This window comes from Dermacentor albipictus, chromosome 7, assembly GCF_038994185.2.
Source record: "Dermacentor albipictus isolate Rhodes 1998 colony chromosome 7, USDA_Dalb.pri_finalv2, whole genome shotgun sequence".
Lineage (NCBI taxonomy): Eukaryota > Metazoa > Arthropoda > Arachnida > Ixodida > Ixodidae > Dermacentor > Dermacentor albipictus.
The window spans coordinates 125,620,185-125,639,283 of NC_091827.1; the positions used below are offsets into that span (position 1 = coordinate 125,620,185).

At 45.4% G+C, this 19,099-nt stretch overlaps 1 protein-coding gene across 1 annotated transcript in view; it reads left to right on the top strand.

The window, feature by feature from the left end:
* LOC135907092 (lymphotoxin beta receptor inhibitor-like) overlaps nt 1-19,099 on the top strand; it is a 90,076-nt gene that overhangs the window by 1,115 nt on the left and 69,862 nt on the right. The window contains exon 2 of the mRNA XM_065438761.2: nt 15,105-15,331. Within this exon, the coding sequence (XP_065294833.1) occupies nt 15,108-15,331 (224 nt within the window). The 5' untranslated portion in view covers nt 15,105-15,107. The remainder of the gene's footprint in view (nt 1-15,104; nt 15,332-19,099) is intronic.

A 19,099-nucleotide genomic window follows, 5' to 3' on the forward strand; every position in this document is an offset into this window, starting at 1 on the left:
TGGGATAAATTCAATGGATGGAACCGAAGTAATTGAGATAATTGTCATTGTGACATAGTTTAATGTGCTCCAATACGTCAATCACTTAATTCATTGGCAAAATTGCTCAATGTTGGACCACTGCATGCAACAGGTTTCCTGTGATCCTGCAGAAGCACATGCGTATGCTCAACCAACACAAACATCATGCCGTTTTAAAAGGACACCACGAGTGTTGCACTCGCAGCTCATTTATTGGAGTGCCCCAGCCAATCGGAAAAAACATGCACAATAATGCGTTTGTAAACAAGTTCAGCACAGCCAAGAAAAAGAATCTAAAAACCGAATCTCATTCCCAAATGGGCAGATAGGCGTATCAAAGATGCAATCTGTGCCTCTTTTTCTGATATGGAAAACCTTCAAACGTTTTCATGCAGTGCTTTCTTCGCTTCGGTTGAGGGTGGCGTACCAGGAATTTCTTCAGCACCACATAATCTTGCTGGCCAATGGCCCACATATATTATGCAAGAACAGAAAGCATGCATGCCAGAAGAAGCACACCAGGTCATACATAAAATGTGCGACTAGCAAGGTTTGCTTCATAACGCTGTCATATGGGAAAGCCTATACAGATAAACTGGACGTTGCAGTAATGACAAAGCACAGGAGCACAAACTTTTAAACAAGAATAAAGTCAGTGTCCATCTTCCCAACACATTGCTTGGTTTGTAAGTGCATTGGTGGGAATCCTGCCCCAATTGTGCCAATCTGAGCCGACAGGAATTTGTTGCTCCACACTGCTCCAAAAGTGTCTTTTTCACTTAAATTTCACCACTGTTGCACCACAGTGTAGTTATGGCAGGGTGAAAATTGCTAAGCTTCCACCTAATACAAAACGAACTGGCTCCATTGCATACATTGGCTGCATTCGTTCAGGGCGTTACAGCCAACAAGACTGGCACTGTCACAGGCGACAGAATTTAATTGATTCTCATTTTTACACATCAACCGTTAAGCGTGTACGAGGCTTCAATGGGTGGCCGTGCTAGCTTTGCGATGGCACGATCAACGCAGTAGTTTTACGCATCGAGGGCTAACCCTTGATGGTGCTTTGTAGACAAAAAGGTGGTCAGTGTCCACCGTACTTGAAGCAATCCTATGATGGCCTGCAAATAGGAGAAGTTGAAACAACATAAAGGGCATGGGGAGAAAAGAGAATAAAGAATAAGTGCTATAGAACAAAATGGAGTCTGTGTTGTGAAGCTACTAAGTGCAGTATTATTACTTATTTGTATTGCTTGCTTGCAACTTTATTAGTTTCACTGTATAACTTATTTTTTTGAACAGAAATTGAGGTAGTTGAGTGTAACGTTCAGCAGTACAACCAAATGCACAGTAATCGGGTACTAGACCACGGTTCATGCTCTTTGTCACCTATGTCTTTGGTAATGCATGTGCCATTGCTACAGCTTGTGGTAAAAAAGTTAAACGCGAATGGGCAAGTAGTCTTGCCCAATACATCTTTCCTGCGAGTGCACATCTGTGGCGGAATAAAGAAAATCATGTGCTTGCACTGCCCTGATATTGTTCATAAAACAAAATTTAAATGTGCAGAATATCAAACCTTCGAAGGGGTCGACCCCTTCCTTAATGGGAAAATAAAAGAAGACTAATTTCAGCTGCACTGGTATAATGCCTTCTTACCGTTAAAACAGGCTTCGTAAGCCAGAAGAGGCATTAGGACGAACGACAAGTGGCGACCCCGTCTTTGATTGCCCGCCCCAGCTCACCTTAACAACACGGATTTTGATTGCAACTGCTCAGGCCCTGGTAGCTGTTCTTCAGTGGAGTTTAACTACATTCCAACCGCAGAAGACTACTTAGCCAATTTCAAGAGCTTCTACAGGTCCACAATGGCCCAAATACAGAAAAGTACTTTGAAATTCATGACGTCAAGCTAGCGCTGGTATTGCGGCCAAAATTTATTGAGCACTGTGAACATCATTTGTTGTTCTAATAATCTGCTTAATACCATAAAACTGAAAAGTGTTTCATTATATATTGTCCCTTTAATGTTACTTGCATGGTTGTGCACAGTACCGCCAATTGCATGTTGCTGATAATGTAGGATTGCTGCTGCCATCTTAGCTTGCTGCGGTGAATCGCTTATTTTGCTCCTAGTTTTTAATGAGTAAATGATTATGTGAACTAAAAAGTATATTTCGATTTTTTGCGTGCACTTTCATGGAAGGCTTAAACCTGCTTGAATGGCTGCTCCAAAATGCTGAAGGGCATTCCCACCACTTAAGTAGGAACCTTGGTTTCCAAGATTTTGGACAGAAGCAAAGAAACCACTGTATGCAAGCTTTTGGACGCACTTCATACCAGAAAATAGTCACATCAGCGACACATCCATCTGCCAATTTGGAAGTAAGATTTTTTTTCTTTGCTGTGCTTAACCTGTGTGCCCTTGCACACTATTCTGTAAGTCTTGTTTGCTCAGTTGGAAAACAAATAAATTGTTTGCTACACTCAGAACCAACACTACTACAATACAATGCTACTACAATAATACTACTACAATGCTACACTCAGAACCAATAAATTGGTTCTGAGTGTAGCACACATGGTTTTGCAGTCCTCTGTACTTTGTGCTTATTTTAATTGTGCTACAATGGCTTCACCAAGTATCAAGCAGTTTGCCCAAGAACAGGTTATTTCAAAGTAGACGAGATTGATAGAACCCACTTGGGGATTCTATGTCTGTCTCATAGTGAATGCAAGCTTAGCTGGGCAAGAAGGAGGCACAAATAAAAGAATAAATATGCAAATTAAAATTTCTGCAGTAACTCCCATGGCATCATGAATTTCTACATATTCTAGGAGCTAGTTAATTGTTTATCAACAGAGGGTTAAATTGTAATCTGAAACTAAGTGCTGCAATATGAATTATGGGCTCTCCCAGTGATCTAATTTTTTTCGAGTCATGCGTTGCTGACTTCACCCTATGGCTGCGAACTTTGTAGCCTCATTACCCTGTTCTCTGCCATCATTGGCTGCGTTTGTTCCCTTCATACTAGTTGCGTTACTTTAATAGAGCACTAATTATTTGCCCAGTGAAATACATGGCCCACACCATTTTCCTAATCACACATCAGCTGTCTGTGTTGCCACCCTAATCCATACAGCTGTTTTCCTGTCTTTCAATTGCGGCAATAATTTTTTGTTCCATCTCTTGCTGTGTGGCCCTTGGTATCTTCTCAGATTTTTTTTATTCTACATGTTTTGGGTCCTTTAAGTTGGTACTGGTGTAATGCACCAATTGCATACTCTTCTTTCCAAGGATATTGGCTAGCTGCTCGTGACTTGAGACTGCCTGCAAAAGGCACTCTGATTTGAAGATTGCCTTCGCATTCTAGATGCTCGAGAATGGCCTGCAAATGAATGTATGATGCCACTCTAACATCACAGATGGTGGCCTGGGCACAAAATATTAAGTAAAACATCCATAGCTCCTTGGCTAATAATCAACCCTTTTCAATAGAAGGGTCTCGCCATGGTGTTTCAGTAGTTATGGCATTCTGTTGCCAAACTGGAGGTTGCGTACTTGACTACCAGCCACAGGGCCCGCATTGCCACAGGCTCCACAGGCTCAGGCTCCCGTTGGAGCAGGATGTAAGCAACACTTAGGTGTTGAGCCTTTGGTGCACATTAGTGGGACAGTTGAGGGTGTGGTGTTCTCCTCCCGTGCTCTTGGGACAAAGGAACGACAACACAGTAGTGCAAACAATCACAAGGGCATTTATTGCACCTTTCATAGATCAATGTCTGCTCGCCGAGTTGCTATCTACAAATCATGCCGATGGGCGTGCGACAAATCTAGGAAGTCCGACTCACCACGACCGGATAACGAGCGAATATGTTCGCACCATGCTGGATCCCTACGCCTGGTCGTTCGCGTGTACAGTCACGCGAACAGGGACGCGTTCCAAGGCGGCTACGCGAGACGGTCTCGCAGAAGCACGGATCGGCGCACGCGCGGCACGGCACGTCCGCACTGCTTGCTGTCCCGAACCAAAGAGGAAGCGCCTTGTCTTTAGTAACCCCACCTGTCGGCGGCGTTAGCAGCGCAACACTCGCGCCCTCTCTCGTACTGCGCCTCAACCACTCCGACCGCCGCGGGCGCCAGGCCATGCGGCAAAGCCGGATTACAGGAGACGCGCCGTGCGAGAAAACAACATATCAGGGGACGCGTGAGAGTCGCGCATCCCCACAAGGGAGAGTCGATTTGAGCTGTGGTTAGTAAACTACCCTCCTTACCACACACGCACGCACATATACACACGCACACACACTCTTACTCCTCTAAGCACACAGGATTTGTTTGGTGAGCTAGCATAGATGCAAAAATGGAAGATGGGGGTGACACTAACCTGAAGTTTCTGCACCAGCTTTCCCTGACGTGGGTTTTGATAGCATCTGCTCAGGTCTAGTTGATTTCTTATCAGAAAAAATGGAGCGTGTCATTCTAAAAGAGCTAGCAAGTGAAAGTGGCAAGTTTAAAAACTTCATGGAGCCATGATTGGCCTAAATGTTAAAATATACTTTGAGATCCATGATATTATACTGCTACGATCGGCTTGCAGAGGCTAGCGATCTTCAGAGAAGCAACCTGCAAGCCCTTCCCAGCCCGCTGTGATGAATCACTTTGTAAAGATAGCAATGCGCCGCCTCAACAGCCCAACAGCGCCGGCATGACTAACCACGTTCGGCGGGCTGAGTATTAGGTGATTCGCTGTTGCCTTCATGGTTTGCTTGGAGCAAGAGAACTCCTGGAAGAGGGTGTTTTACAGTGCGATGTCACGGGCACTAGAAGTCGTCACAGTCAATGGACAGACACAGCAGCCACTGACTGTGCGGGGTCAGCTCTGGGATCAAGAGGTGCCTTGCTCGGGTCAAAACCCCTGTCTACAAGAACCCCCTCGCTTCGGTGTGTTCAGTGAAACCAGAGTGCGGAAGTGTGTGTGAACCCTCCCCCTCAAGGGCGGGTCGACTACGGTGACTTCCATTGGACGAAGGTTGAATGGCAGTTTTCCCTCACCTAGAGATCTGTGGAGGACAGAGTGTTCTTAAGCAACCGTTGTCGGCTCTTCGGTGTGCATTCTCTTTCAGTCATGCTAGACTGATGAAATGTAATGTTCTCCGCCCTTCATGTAGATATTGTAAATAAATCCCATATTCCTTGTTCTCGATGAGAAGTCCCTCTTTTCAACAATGTCCTTAGCGTGGATGAGTCGGACGACGGCATGGGCCAGCTACCATCTATTTCATGCCCGACCCTAACTCTTATACCTAACATATTGATTCTAAAGTTTTGACACAATATTTAAAAAAAATTGAACTTTGATTTTTATTTCTTTTTCTAATAATGCCACAAAATTAATGAGAAAATTTTGTCAGTCTAAACTGATTTAGTGTTTCTCTTTAAAACTACATGCTTAGACAATATTTTACCTCTCATATGATGTGCAGACTTGCCAGCTTGTGATATGTGCAATACACTTGACCAAGTGGAGCACATGCTTGTTTTCTTTCCCAGATATTACTTTTTTTACTTTGAACTGCAGGCACTGACCTCTTTATTAGGACTAATTAATGTGACAGGCTGTTGAGTGAAGACATTACTGGGCCCTTGGCCAGACATAATATCGAAAGCAAGCCATCAAGGCTCTCTTAGAATATTTATTAATGCAGATGTAGACTCAAGGCCATCAACGGGCCCTTTGGACACAAGCCTTCTGTCTGTCCTCATGACCATTACTTCAAATCAATTTCTCTCTCTCACAGATAATTGCCATAAGTTTGGAGTTTTTCACTGCTTTGTCTGTCATAGCCCCAGTGTTGCACTGGGACGTTAGCCCTTTCAGTGTTAAGTTTTTCTTTTTTCGAGATATTGTAAAACGAACAAAGTGGTTTTTTGGTGGTGTAGAAAGAAGAAAAAATTACATGGTTAATGAAAAATGCACCCTTTGTATCTGAGGAGGAGCTATTGGAGAACGTATGGGTACGTCAGTGACATGGCGGGACAGTACGGAAATGTGCTGGTACGTCAATTACACTGAAAAGGTTTTAAAACCCATTCATCATTTATTTGTCAGCCTGTTCTATGTCTCGTGCGGGGCGAGGCTTCTCTCAGTCTGATTTTATTAAGCCTGCAAATTTTCTGTCATTGCACCACCTACTTCTCCGCCAACCTCAACTGCATTTTCTTTCTCTCGGCCAATGTTCTGTTACTCTGTTGGAGAGCTCTACCAATAGCCACCAGAGCAGGTCTTGAGCAAAACTCCCTAGGAGAGAAATGTAGGACACTTGTTTCATAAATTTCATATTGTTCAGAGGCACATGACCAAACGGTTGATACTTGTGGAGTGCTGTTATATTGTAATGCAGACAATGCTGCAGTAAAGAAATGGGAGGTTGCTGGGCTGATGTTCGGATTCCTTATCAAGAAAAATTTTTTGGACAGGTTGTTGACGTTGCCTTAGGTGATGCATTTCACCCAGAAACAACAAGAAGAAACAAAAAATGACAAAAAGAAGAGGTGATAGGTCAGAGCATTAGACTTAAAAGGCACTTTACTCAAACGTGTGTGTGCATGACCGACATGGTATGTGTGAATTATCAACTCAGTTTCAAAAATGCAGCACAGCCATTACAATACAGTGAAACAACATAATTGTGGTGGAAAAGATGTGAAACAATAAGGAAAAAAGACAGGACAGCAGAGGCATCACTCTTAAGTAATTTTATTCATAGAATACAGGTACACCTTTTAAAGAGCCACTAAAGGAAAATTTTAAGCTTGGGTTAGATTGATAAGCTATTAAGTAATTGTTTTCTGTGTACCAATATACGAGTTTGTTGCTTAGTACATTGCCATTGAAGGTGGTTCTGTTGCTGCTCCTCAATCTGAATTGCCCATGCCAAAATGAACGAGTTGCCATAATCCCCACATCTGTGAGTCCAGTACTGATTCCACATGAGAGGTAACATTATAACAGAAGCATAATCTATCTAACCTGGCTTAATATTTTCCCTTAGTATACCTTTAAAGTTCCAGCATGGGGTAATACAATAAAGGTATGCCTTAATAATTTCTATTGTTAGGCTAGAACCTTGGGTAACTGTATAGCTTTTAGATGTATTCTGTCAGATAGCCATCAGCAGCAGTTCTACCACAGGGCCTTAATTGCAGTGTGCCCCAGATTGTAAACTTTTGCAGTAAATGGCCATTTTTCCACCCTCAAGTGGCACCACCACAGCAGCGGTGATGGCACTGTGTGCTACGCAAGAGGCAGCACATATTGCACTGTTATCGCTAAACACCAAGTGTCATAACTGAAATCATTTATTGTGCTTTTTGAAAGCGAAGCTTTCTTCGCCTCTTCCTTTGACTTCCCCACTGCTGTTGCTGTGGCTGCTGCTGTCTGGCACACCGCGTCGGGGGGGGAGAGTGTGTATACATGACAGGAGTGAGCAGAGAGGAGGAAGAAGAGGCAGTTCCCATACAAGGAGGGAGGTGACATGAGAAGGCAAGGAAACCCCTACTATTATACAACATCGTTTGCAGGGAAACTGGATAAGCTTAAGTTCAAGGTATGGTGCGTTCCTGCTATTTCAGAAAAATAAACACCATGTAAATATGTCAAGCAGACAACTTATGCAAGATGCACAGTAGCAGAGCTGCATTAATTAAAGTACACCGCAGGATCCAGGCGACACTACAGAAGCATTCAACTGTCAAATCAACACTTCTGTGCCCATCGCGGTAGATTTGCGACTATGGCATTGCTACAGGTCGGGGATGTGATCCCGACTGTGGCACCCACATTTTGATGGGGCTGAAATAGGAAATGCACATGCAGTTAGATTTTGGGACGCATTAAAGAACACCATGGTGTCAAAATTAATCAGGAGTCTGCCACTATGGCATGCCTCATAATCCAATTGTGGTTTTGGCACATACAGCCCATAATCCAATTCAAGTTAAATACTTCTGCCACGATGTGATGTGCCATGTGAGCCAATGACAACGCTCAACCCACGGAGGTTATCAAATATGGCACTCAACAACGCCTCAAGCAAACACTTCTCCCTGTGTGTTCTGTGTACTACACAGACAAACAGCAGTGGTGCACGCAAGGTAACATCAACTCTCCACTCTTGTGTTAGACCAAACGTCGAAGAAATTAAGCTTTTGCCGTCAACATCGCCGCTAACTATCATCAATCAAAGCAACCAGCACAGAAAGCTTCGCTTGCATCAATTCCCACAGTGCTGGGATCTGCATAATTTTTAAATTAATGTGCATTTGTAATCTTTTTCTGATGAAGTTGAATTGAGCGATGGTGAAATAGTGGTCGGTTAGACTATCTCCATTTTATTGAAAGCTTCCGAGGTAGGGCATGGCATCCGAGAAGAAATGTGAAAGAAGATAGCGCCTGTGTTTTGGCCACGACATACTGGAGATGGCCTCATTCTCTGCCACGTGCTTCCCGAGCTGGTAGCAGTGGAGCAGCCACAGAGCGATAATAGCATGGCAGAGAAAAATTTTCGCTCTAGGTGGAAGTACTAATTGATGTCCAAAGAAATCTGGTGCATGACCATCATGCTACACGTTCCATCGTAACAAAATGGCAGCGGGTGTTTCAAGAAGTGCATGCAGTGGCAGTCAGCATGTATAGGAGTGTCTAATATTGCTGCATCTTAAAACGAGGCTGTCGAGGACAACAAGGTGAGCAACATGGGCATCACCATGCAAGATGTCTGGAACACAAGGATAGTGAATGGTCACCTGTGTAGGGCTGGCCATTACCATTTTGTCAGCAGAAGGGCTGCTTGACTGGCGGAGCTCTGGCTACAGCCAGCAGGGTAACGTTCAGTGTTTAAAAAAAACATATGGGCCCATCACGTGCTGCTTTTGCCAAACTGTTCAGTCTTATTGTGCGCAAGCTCACAGTATCCAGGAATTTACAGAAAATAAATTTCTTTGACATGAGGAGGAAGGAGGAGGCATAGCGACAGGTGTAGAATTAAATTCTTTGTGCTTTCTAGTGACATAAAGACACAGTCAATTGGCAAACATAAATGTATGTAACCATTGTCACTATAGTTGACGAGCTAAAGTGCCAACTTTACCTTCACTCGAAGGTTGATGCGAGTGTTGCTCACTTTCTTGTTTTCAGTAGTCTAGCTTTAAGATGTGGCAATATCTGTCCGGAGGCTGGCCATGTTTGTGTCCCCTTTAGCCATTGAGTTGTAACACGATATCGTTAAGGGCCCCGTGTCGCAGAAAATCTGGCGTCAAACGTCATTTCAGCAAAAACATTTTTGAACCACCCATACCCAGGCTCTCCATGTGGCGCAAGGAAGCTACTGAACTAATTAAATTTCTCAAGCTAAAATATGTAGAAAAATTATAAAGTACGACTTACACACAACCTACAGACATGGTAGCGTTGAATGGTAATTTGACTATACGAGAAAACATAATTCTGTTACGCAAAAACCCCTTTTCCAGTGTTTTTACCATTCATAGACCAGCCATGGTGTCCGCCATTTGCTCACACCAGCGTGTGAGTGTCTTGGAGGACACGGAGCGGCGTGCCTAGTTCCTTGCAGTACCTCCAGATGGTGCTCGCCTGTGCCGCATCATGGCCCACTCAAGAGGCCATATTTCTACCAGAAGGCCCGCCTTTGTGTGTAGCATTCGCAGCCACTGCTTTCCAGGAAACATTGATTACATACACTTCAGTTGCCAGGAGGCGTGAAAAGCAATCAGGGCTCTTCATAGCAACTCTTAGGTTGCCCATAATGTGAATTACGTTTACATTTTGCTTACTTATAACAAGTAAACAAGGAAAATGGAAAGAAACACTTGGAACTGGCGACCAGTGAGTGCAGGACTTCTCATCCAGTCTCTTATCTTTAGCCACCTACCAGTGGTACCATTTGTGTTCGACATAGCTGTACGTTTTTGCATCAAATGTAAAGGTCAGACATGTCACAGGAGTCGTCTTTGCATCGAGCCTTGTTTCTTGTGTGAGGAAAAAAAGTGTGCAGTGAACTCAAACAAAGCCCACTTAAGCAGAATTACTTGATAAATTGGAACAGTGGTACTGTATTTGGTTGTTTGACCACCCAAAGGCACAATGTTAGCAAACTTAGGCTAAATGGAATTTCTTTTTGTCAACTAGAGGTAAATGGAAAGGCAACCAAAGTTACCAGCAGCGTCATCGTTTATTATCCGACGTACAAAACAGGAGAAATCCAACAACCATGTCAAACAAAATGGTCAGGAAAATCGCATCCATCGGGCAGTTCTGCTGCTGTCGTATCAACACCAGCTCTACAGTATTCACATTGCCTAGTTTTCATATTTCTCTGGGCATAGACAAGGAGTGATCATTGAGGAAGCCACTATTGCTACCTGTACACGAGGAATGTGATGATCACTTGTTGCCTGTTCTGAAAAGACCATTGAAAGAGTATCGCAGAAGTTTATGGCATACTATAATGATCATGACATGGATATTACTGTTTCAGTGCACGTTAGTTTCAGACCAGATGGCGAAAGCTGTAGTTGAAAGTCGGTCATGAATGTGAGGGCTCTGCAGGATTCTTGTGAGAGCTTTTGAACATAAGCATCATACCTTGTGCAAAAGAAGCTGCAGTGTTCAAAGCAAAGCACAATAATGTCTCTTTTTCACTGCAATGAAGTTAAAGCACACTATGCTTTGTTTTTGGACTGCTTAGGAGCAAGTGGCACAGATGTGGCCCCGCGCTTCCCAATGTCACACATTCCATGCCAGAATACCAGTCACTGTTGGTTGGAGGGACTTAGAGGCAGCGATTTCAAATTGAAATTTCAAGTTAAAATGTGCACTAAGAGTCCAAGTTACTTATGTACTACCATATTGGCCCTTCTTCTCTCAGTTACAACAGCAAACTTCGCATAGTTGGACGACTGCGTCCTGGCCGCTTTAAAGGGTCTTGCATATTCTTCAAAGCTCTTGCCTTTTTTTTCTCTTGACCCTTTTAATGCCGATTCTGTGGCCACTGCCTTGTTTGATCACATGGTAACGCGCCCATTGCTTGCCTCATCTGCCTCCGTTTGCTCTTTGTTTACAATGGATGTACATGACGCCGGTGCAGCTCTGCAAACTTGTTTCTGCGGGATATACTAGAAGGTGACTTGGTGGATGACACGCGAACCTTTGGCTACAGCGTCAAAAGACATGCAAGTGCTTTTAGAGTTCATTACGCTTCGTCCAAACGGCGTGAGCAGCGTAAATGATGCTTGTAATAGGAGTGGGCCTAAAAATGTATTCCGAGTGATCCTAACTTCCTGCTTATGAATTGAATCAGTATCATTGTGTTTAGCTCTTCGTTTTTTATTTAGAAATACCTTTAAGCAGCAGCTTGTCACGTTTCCGAGTTAGTAAGGTTGCCCGGGTTCTCACTACCTAATTGTCTGATCGGTCACGGGTGTGCTCAGTTGTGATAAGTTTGTTATTGCTGGGCATGAGGGTTGTTATGTCGATGTTCTGTACTTTGTAATAGCTTGTAGCAAATACATATTATCACTAGTCACTCACTTACTGTGTGGAGTGTTACGAAACATTCAGCTTCAAACATTCGTGTGCTGTAAATGTATTCACTGTCACCCATACTTCGGCACATTGATTAAAGTATGCACCCTGTGGGGTGTTACCCGTGCTCTTGGGACAAAGGAACAGCGCAGTAGTGCAAACAATCACAAGGGCATTTGTTGCACCTTTCATACGCTAATGCCTGCTAGCTGAATTTCTATCTGCAGAACATGCCAATGGGTGCGTGATAAATCTAGTAAGTCCACATCACCGCGACTGGATATAGAGTGAATATGTTTCCTCCATGCTGGACACGGCATCCCTGGTCATCCGTGGACATGATGCCTGGGCATCCGCGTGTGCGGTCATGCAAACGGTGGTGCGTTCGAACGCTCATGTTTGTCCATTCTGGTGTGTTGCTCCTAGGCCTCGTGAGATGGTCTCGCAGAAGTATGAGCTTTGTTCCAATACTGGCCGTAGGTGGCAAGGCTTAAGATGGCTATGCAGACAGCAGCCATCTTAAGTCTTCCAGTTCTTACGAAGACGTCAAAGTAGGCTGCTTCATGAAGACAGCATCGCAGTCAAAAACGATGCAGGCTACTTTCCTGTCCAAACAAGGCTGAGCAGGATGCTAGGAAAGCCAACGGGAAGCTTGTCTGCATGCAATAAAACTTCGACACGCTATCATATGCCCTTGATGTAAGCTATATTGTGTTTTTCATAGGTTTGTAGGCACAAAGACAAAATACAGAAATAATGTATGCGTTTCTCAACTTTTTCTTGTCGACACAAGGCGACGTCACATCGCAGAAGCGTCTTCCATACATTGTTCAGACGGCTAGAAATCTGTTCCATTACATTGCCTTGAAGCTGTCTCAGCTGTCTATGTAGAATGTCTCCCATGCTGGCCAGAATTGAATCTTGTTTTTCTAGAGCAAACTGCTTTGCAAAAAGAGTCGGTAACTTTAATGTGGCTAGCATTCTTAGCCTACTACCCGCACTTTGTGGTTTGTATCGTATTTCTGGCCTCATTACGCCGGTGGTTTGTCTAAGAAAGACTAAAAACTTTGGTGCTGGTCGGTATTGAACCTGGGTCCCCGAGTACAGCAGCCGACGCTGTATCAACTTGGCCACGGGTCGGGCAGTGAGGGATTAATTCTGAGCATTAGCATGCACTGGTGTGCCACCACCAGTGCAATCTTGGAGGCCCATGCTTTCTGCCAGACGACTCAATGTCTCCAGAAGAGAGCGCGAGAGAGGAACCCAGCCACGGTGCACCGCTCGTACATGACAAATTTCGGTGGTGGCTTTTTATTTCTCTCTATAAATGTTTAAACGACTCATGCGATAAGAAAAGAATGGCGATAAATTAAGACTTTGCCAATTCTCTCAATAATGAATTCTCTTCCACCAAATTATATGTGCACCACCACTTGAATGTTAATTGCAGTAATGACAATAAGCATCCTCAAAGGATGCATTCTGCCTGAATTTTTTTTACACAAAACCGCTGTGAACCCTTGTAGAAGAGGCACCTTTGGAACATGGCAAAATAGGCAGCCTTGCATGTAGTGATATCTCAGCTGTCTTGTTTTTGCACCGTTTTGTAAACATTCTCAGGGTGTCTACCAACCGGGAAAACCGGGAATTCTCAGGGAATTTGAACAGTCTGGAAAAACTCAGGGAAAACTCAGGGAATTTGTGCTTCTATCAGGGAAAATTAGCTCTAACTTTATTGAAAGGGAACGAAAGTCGTGTTAATGCTGGCTCCAGTAACAGATGAATCGCAACGAATCGTCATTGACGCCGTGTCATCGGCACGATGTATTGCCAGAGTAGTTAACGACCGATTTTCTAGACGCCCGATTTTTCGGACATGCCCGATAATTTGCACGGTTTTGCGGCACCACCACGTACTCCATATAGTCAATGTATATTGCCCTGACTGCAGGTCTGAAATGGCATTAATCAAAGCCGCCACCGCCGCTATTTTGATTATCTCGCCGCCTCGAACCGGCACTCTCGCAGGCAGATCCGCTGGCAGCCGTAACCACGACCGCGGCAACGTTAGGCCTAGCTGCTTCTATGTTCGCTATTAAGCTTCTTGCCGAGCGGTGCCGTGTTTTTCATTGAAATAATTCGCCGCTATCACCAATGGCACCGACTCCGCCTTTGTAATCCTCGCGATTGGCTTTGAAGCTCGCAGAGCACAGCGTGTTGCGTAATGCCAGTCTCCGAAAGTTAGCTTCGCCTCAGTACACTAGTGTTAGGCGGTGAAGCATAACAAGCTTGGGAAGGGGGCAATTGTCACGGGACACAGTATGTATTCCTTAATTACACATGCGTGCACCCCGTCTCCTGTCACAGTACAAGACCTGATATGCCTAATAAGCGTACTGGCAGGCCTTCAGAGCTTTTTCAGACGTGCCTGAAGTTAAAGACATGCATTAATTTTTTTCAGACTGTCCGTTTTTTTTTCGTTTTTTTTGCGGCCCCTCGGAATTCTGAAAAATGAAATGTTGACTGTACAACTGACCAAGGGGATGCTTCAGATAATCCATGTGGTGAAAGCGTGGTAGTAGGAGGATGAGAACAGAAAGGACCGACGCACTGAGGAATTAACGGGAAAGGAAAGGTGCCGCCGCCTTTTTGAAGGAGCTTGAGCAAAAAAAAACTAAGTGTTGGCTGATGCTGAGACACAGGTGTCCCTCATCCAAACCAAAATAAATTGTTTAAGCAGTGAAACCCAACACTGAGATGTTGTGTACAGGCTGAGAGTATGTCAGGACAGTTGAGGTTGACTTCCCAGCTGCTGAGAGAGAACCTTAGTTGTGACAAAGTTCAGGTCCTCATACAGATTAACTTGCTATCAGTTGATAGAAATAGCTGATATTAAAAAAATATTTACTTATGTATGCATCTCCTTTTCATTCGTATTTGAAAATGTTCAACTCAATTTGGGAATGAGCTTTACCATTTCTTTCGCTGTGCATTTTACTAACACCTTCCTTCTGTTTTCTTTTTAAATAAAATAGATATTACTCCTTACTATTCAAACTGGATTAAGTCATTTTTTTGTTTCAGCATGCTTACTAGAGAGTGACAGCATCGGGCAATGTGGTGTCAGCCTGTCTTGACATAAAACAAAGTTCTGGCTCATTCAGGGAATTTCGCAAAGGTGCTCAGGGAAAACCTGGAAAACTCAGGGAATTTGGAAATGTCAACTTGGTAGACACCCTGATTCTGTGCAAGATTCTGTTTATAAAATGGCGCAAAGATGGAAGAAGAGACAGTGGTGCAGCACACAAACAATGCTGCGACAATGAAAAATGTGGCAATGCACACATGAATGCACTCTTGCTCTACAAGAGTGTGCATCTCCTCTTTTGTCTTTCTCCTGAGGCCTGCTCTCTCCCTCCTTCCCTTGCAGAATATGTGAGCAAATATCTCTGCTTTTCCACGAACTCTCTGCAGAGGATGCCGCGTTGTTGGACCCTCCTTGTGGCTCTGGCGCTGGGTTGCAGCGGCCAGATGCAGCAGCAGCATGCGCAGATGCATCAGCAGATTGGCATGCACCCACAGCAGGGTGGAGTGCCCCAGATTCAGGTCCCGCAGATGCAGATGGCGCAGCCGCAGCAAGTTGGCTACCAACAGCAGCAGGTGCCGCAGCAGCAGCAGTTTGGTATGCCACAGCAGTCAGGGTAAGCACACACGTAGTGAATTTAATTAAATTAATTAATTGTTTGTTTATTAACAAATACACTTGAACCTCATTATAGTGAAGTTGAAGAGGCAGCCGATACTACGTTGTTATAGATGTTACTACATTACATGCATAATTACCGTTCGTTGCACTATATCCACAGTGGAGTGCGTAGTTGTAAACATGGAAATAAGAAGACGGCTTTGCAGCCAGCGGAACCACTACAAGGCCATTGTATGCAATGGAATTTGAGAAAAAGAACAAAATACAGCTGTGCAGCACGTGGCTTAGCACCTTATGCAACATAGCTGCCTTCTGTTCTGTTGTGATGGTCTTTCGCATCCACTTTCCACTTGGCTCGTTGAAGTCGAGCAGCACATGGCACACAACACAGTGTTCCGCTGTGTGATCGAGAAGCCAAGCGGACTTCGCCATGCCGGCTTGGCTCGGCCGGCTTGTGGCCTCCCAGATTGCACCGATGCCAGTGTTATCTTTGAGGCCACACTCGGCTGCTAGCCCACGCATTGCAGGGAGAGGGAGACGTGAGTGCACGGCCTGGGCGTGACCCCTGAGATAGCCCCCAGAGGTCTCTTCAGGCCAGGCCCAGTTCCAGCTGCGTGCGCGGCATGCCATAGAGAAAGAAAAGTGAATGCACTAATTCTAGAGCGAAAGCTCTGCTCCTTGAGGTACAACTCCCAAGATGAATCTTGGCACGCGTTTGACCTTCAGCCATCGGCATGCACGTGTGAAGGTGTGACGTTACATCACGTGATCCACTGCACTCGCTCGAGCCGGCGAGGCTCGAGCGAGTGCAGCCAAGTGCGTCCAGCGGCCAGTTGCACAGTAATTCTGCATGCATTTGTGGGCTTTCCTCACGGGCAGAAAAATTCTTTTATGTAGGATGTATTGAGCAACAGAAAGCTGTATCAAGAGTTTTTCGAGTCACTGTATAATTTTCTCATTCTCTTTTCATCTAAATATAATAGTTGATAAGCTAATTAAGTCTAATGATTTAATTAGACAGAATTAGAAAAACTAATTTGAGTATCTCCAAGGCGACGGCAAACAAGATTACCTTGGTTCTGTCCAGCTATGTGGCATTCACACATTTTTAAACTCTGGCTAAAGTTAGAAGTTAAAGTTAGCTAGAACACCTTGTATATCGGGTATATATATATGTCTATGTACCCTTACCTAGAAGTGTACCTATGTACCATACCTAGAAGTGCACTGGTCATCAGCATCTCTTCGCGCTATGCAGTTAATAAACCTGCTTTATTTCACTACAATATTGTTTTCTTTGATCATTGTCCCTGATGAATATTGCACCAACAAGAAGCACGCATAAAATGACACAATACAGTAAAAGCTCGTTAATTCGAACCCCAAGGGGAAGCCGTTTCAGTTCGAATTAACGAAAGTTCGAACTAATGAAAGTGAAGGAGAGCAACAGTACACTGCGATTTGGAAGCAGTAGGGCACGTCAGAAATTTGGCGTGTCAGAAAGTGATGGCGTGTGCCGCGAACACAGGCCATCTTCAAGTCGACGCTCTGGGTCCGACTGTGCCACACCACCGATGTCCACTGAAGCGAACGTTAGTCGAGGCTGTAGGAGTTGGAGGCGATCCTACCGCTGCCAACCAGTTGTAAGAGTTGTCGGACGATCCTACCGCTGTCAACCAGATGTAGGAGTCGTTGAACTACCTCGCCGCTGCCACCATTTGAAGGAGTTGAAGGTCGTAGAGAGGAACTCGGTGAACAGGATTTATTTACATATTTTACATTTTAAGCAAGATACATTGGCAGTCTAGCGCGACTCCCATATGGAGCCCGCAAAACTAACATGCAGCAAACAGTTTACGAGCACACAGCTCACTACTACATTTCGAGCATGACAACGAGCACTCGGCTCCCGACGACGAGCACGACACAAGCACACTCTAGCAGCCGGCAAACGCTGCTTATAAGCTCTCCGCTTGACGTCATAGTTCGACATCATCGTTCGGCGTCGCTCTTAGAGGTCCACGTGGACGGAGTCCCAGTGGACGGAAACGTTCGTCCAGTCATTGTAAACTTGCCGCCGTCCCGCAGAACAGTTTACGCACACATAGGCACACACATTCCGATGTCCGGCGCCGACGACAGAGGGGCGCCGTTCCGCAGAACAGTTTATGTACACATAAGCACACACATTCTGATGTCTGTCGCCGACGTCAGAGGGCTTCGTGGAACTCTGCTCCGTTCCCGGTGGCGCTGCTGAGTACCACATTCCTGAGCTAACCGCGCACCACGTGGCTGCCGGTCATCCGCAGTTCTCCGAAGGGCGCCCCGTCTGGTGGGCTTGGAACACGTGCAGCGGGCTGAAAGCTGGCACGTTGCCACCCTGTACGGCCATTCCTAACAAGGCTTAACACCATCACAAAGAATCGCGACGGCCGATACCTTCTAAGCTGAAAACAGACACGGACAACCAATGAAGACTGTTGAGACAAAGACGCTGAACATGTGAAGGTGGCGAAGGCCCCGATTCATTGGTTCTTGATTGCAAGCGCAGCTGCGACGCACTTGATTCGCTGTGATTTGGTGCTTGCCGCGGCATCTGCCGCACAACATTAGCAGCTGCACATGCATCGCTCGATGATATTGTAATACTATCCCCCCCCGACAGCAATAGCACCGTCACGGTGCTGTTAAATATCCAAGGCGCATGGAGAGTTGTAGGGCTTGAGTCGGGCGATGTGGACAATGTCACTGGTTGTCACAGCAGAGGACGTAGTGGGCATGGCTAGAAAGATTTCATAGGTGACATCGGTCACTTTGCGGAGCACGCGATATGGACCTGTGTAACAAGAAAGGAGTTTTTCACATAGGCCAACTTTACGCAAAGGTGACCAAAACAACACGAGGCTGCCGGCCACAAAATGGACATCACGGTGACGGAGGTCGTAGCGTTGCTTCTGCTTATCTTGAGACACTTGTAGACGAGCGTGCGCAAGTTGGCGAGCGTGGTCAGCATGGGCGATTGCATCACGGGCATAATCGCTAGTGAAGTTGTGGTGGACGGAAGCAGTGTCCAGTCGTAGCGTTGGTTCGCTGCCATACAAGAGAGAAAATGGGGAAAAGCCAGCAGTTTCGAGACGGGAAGAGAGTTGTATGCAAAGGTAATGTAAGGTAGAGCCACGTCCCAGTCACGGTGGTCGTCTGAAACGTATATGGATAGCATGTCTGTAAGGGTGCGGTTCAAATGCTCAGTTTGGGGGTGGAAGGAGGTGGTAAACATGTGCTGTATTGTGCAGGCACGCATGATGTCGTCAATGACTTTGGCCAAAAAGGTGCGGCCGCGGTCTGTAAGCATTGATGCGGAGCACCATGCATCAAAATAATATCATGTAGGAGGAAGTCCGCAACATCAGTTGCGCAACTGGTCGGAAGAGCACGGGTTACGGCATAGCGGGTCGCGTAGTCCACCGCGACTGCAACCCACTTGTTCCCTGATGTAGATTCCGGAAATGAGCCGAGAAGGTCTAAGCCGACATGACGAAAGGGCTTGGCAGGAATGTCAAGCGGCTGCAGGCAACCAGCGGGGAGCTGGGAAGGCTTCTTGCGTTGTTGGCAAACTTTACAAGTGGCGACGTGGGCAAGACCCGGCCAGAAAAAACGACGACATACATGGTCATACGTTCAAGATACGCTGAGATGTCCTGCCGTTGGTGCGTCATGGAGCTCTTCTATAACGGTGGAGCGGAGGTGTTTCTCAAGAAAGTAT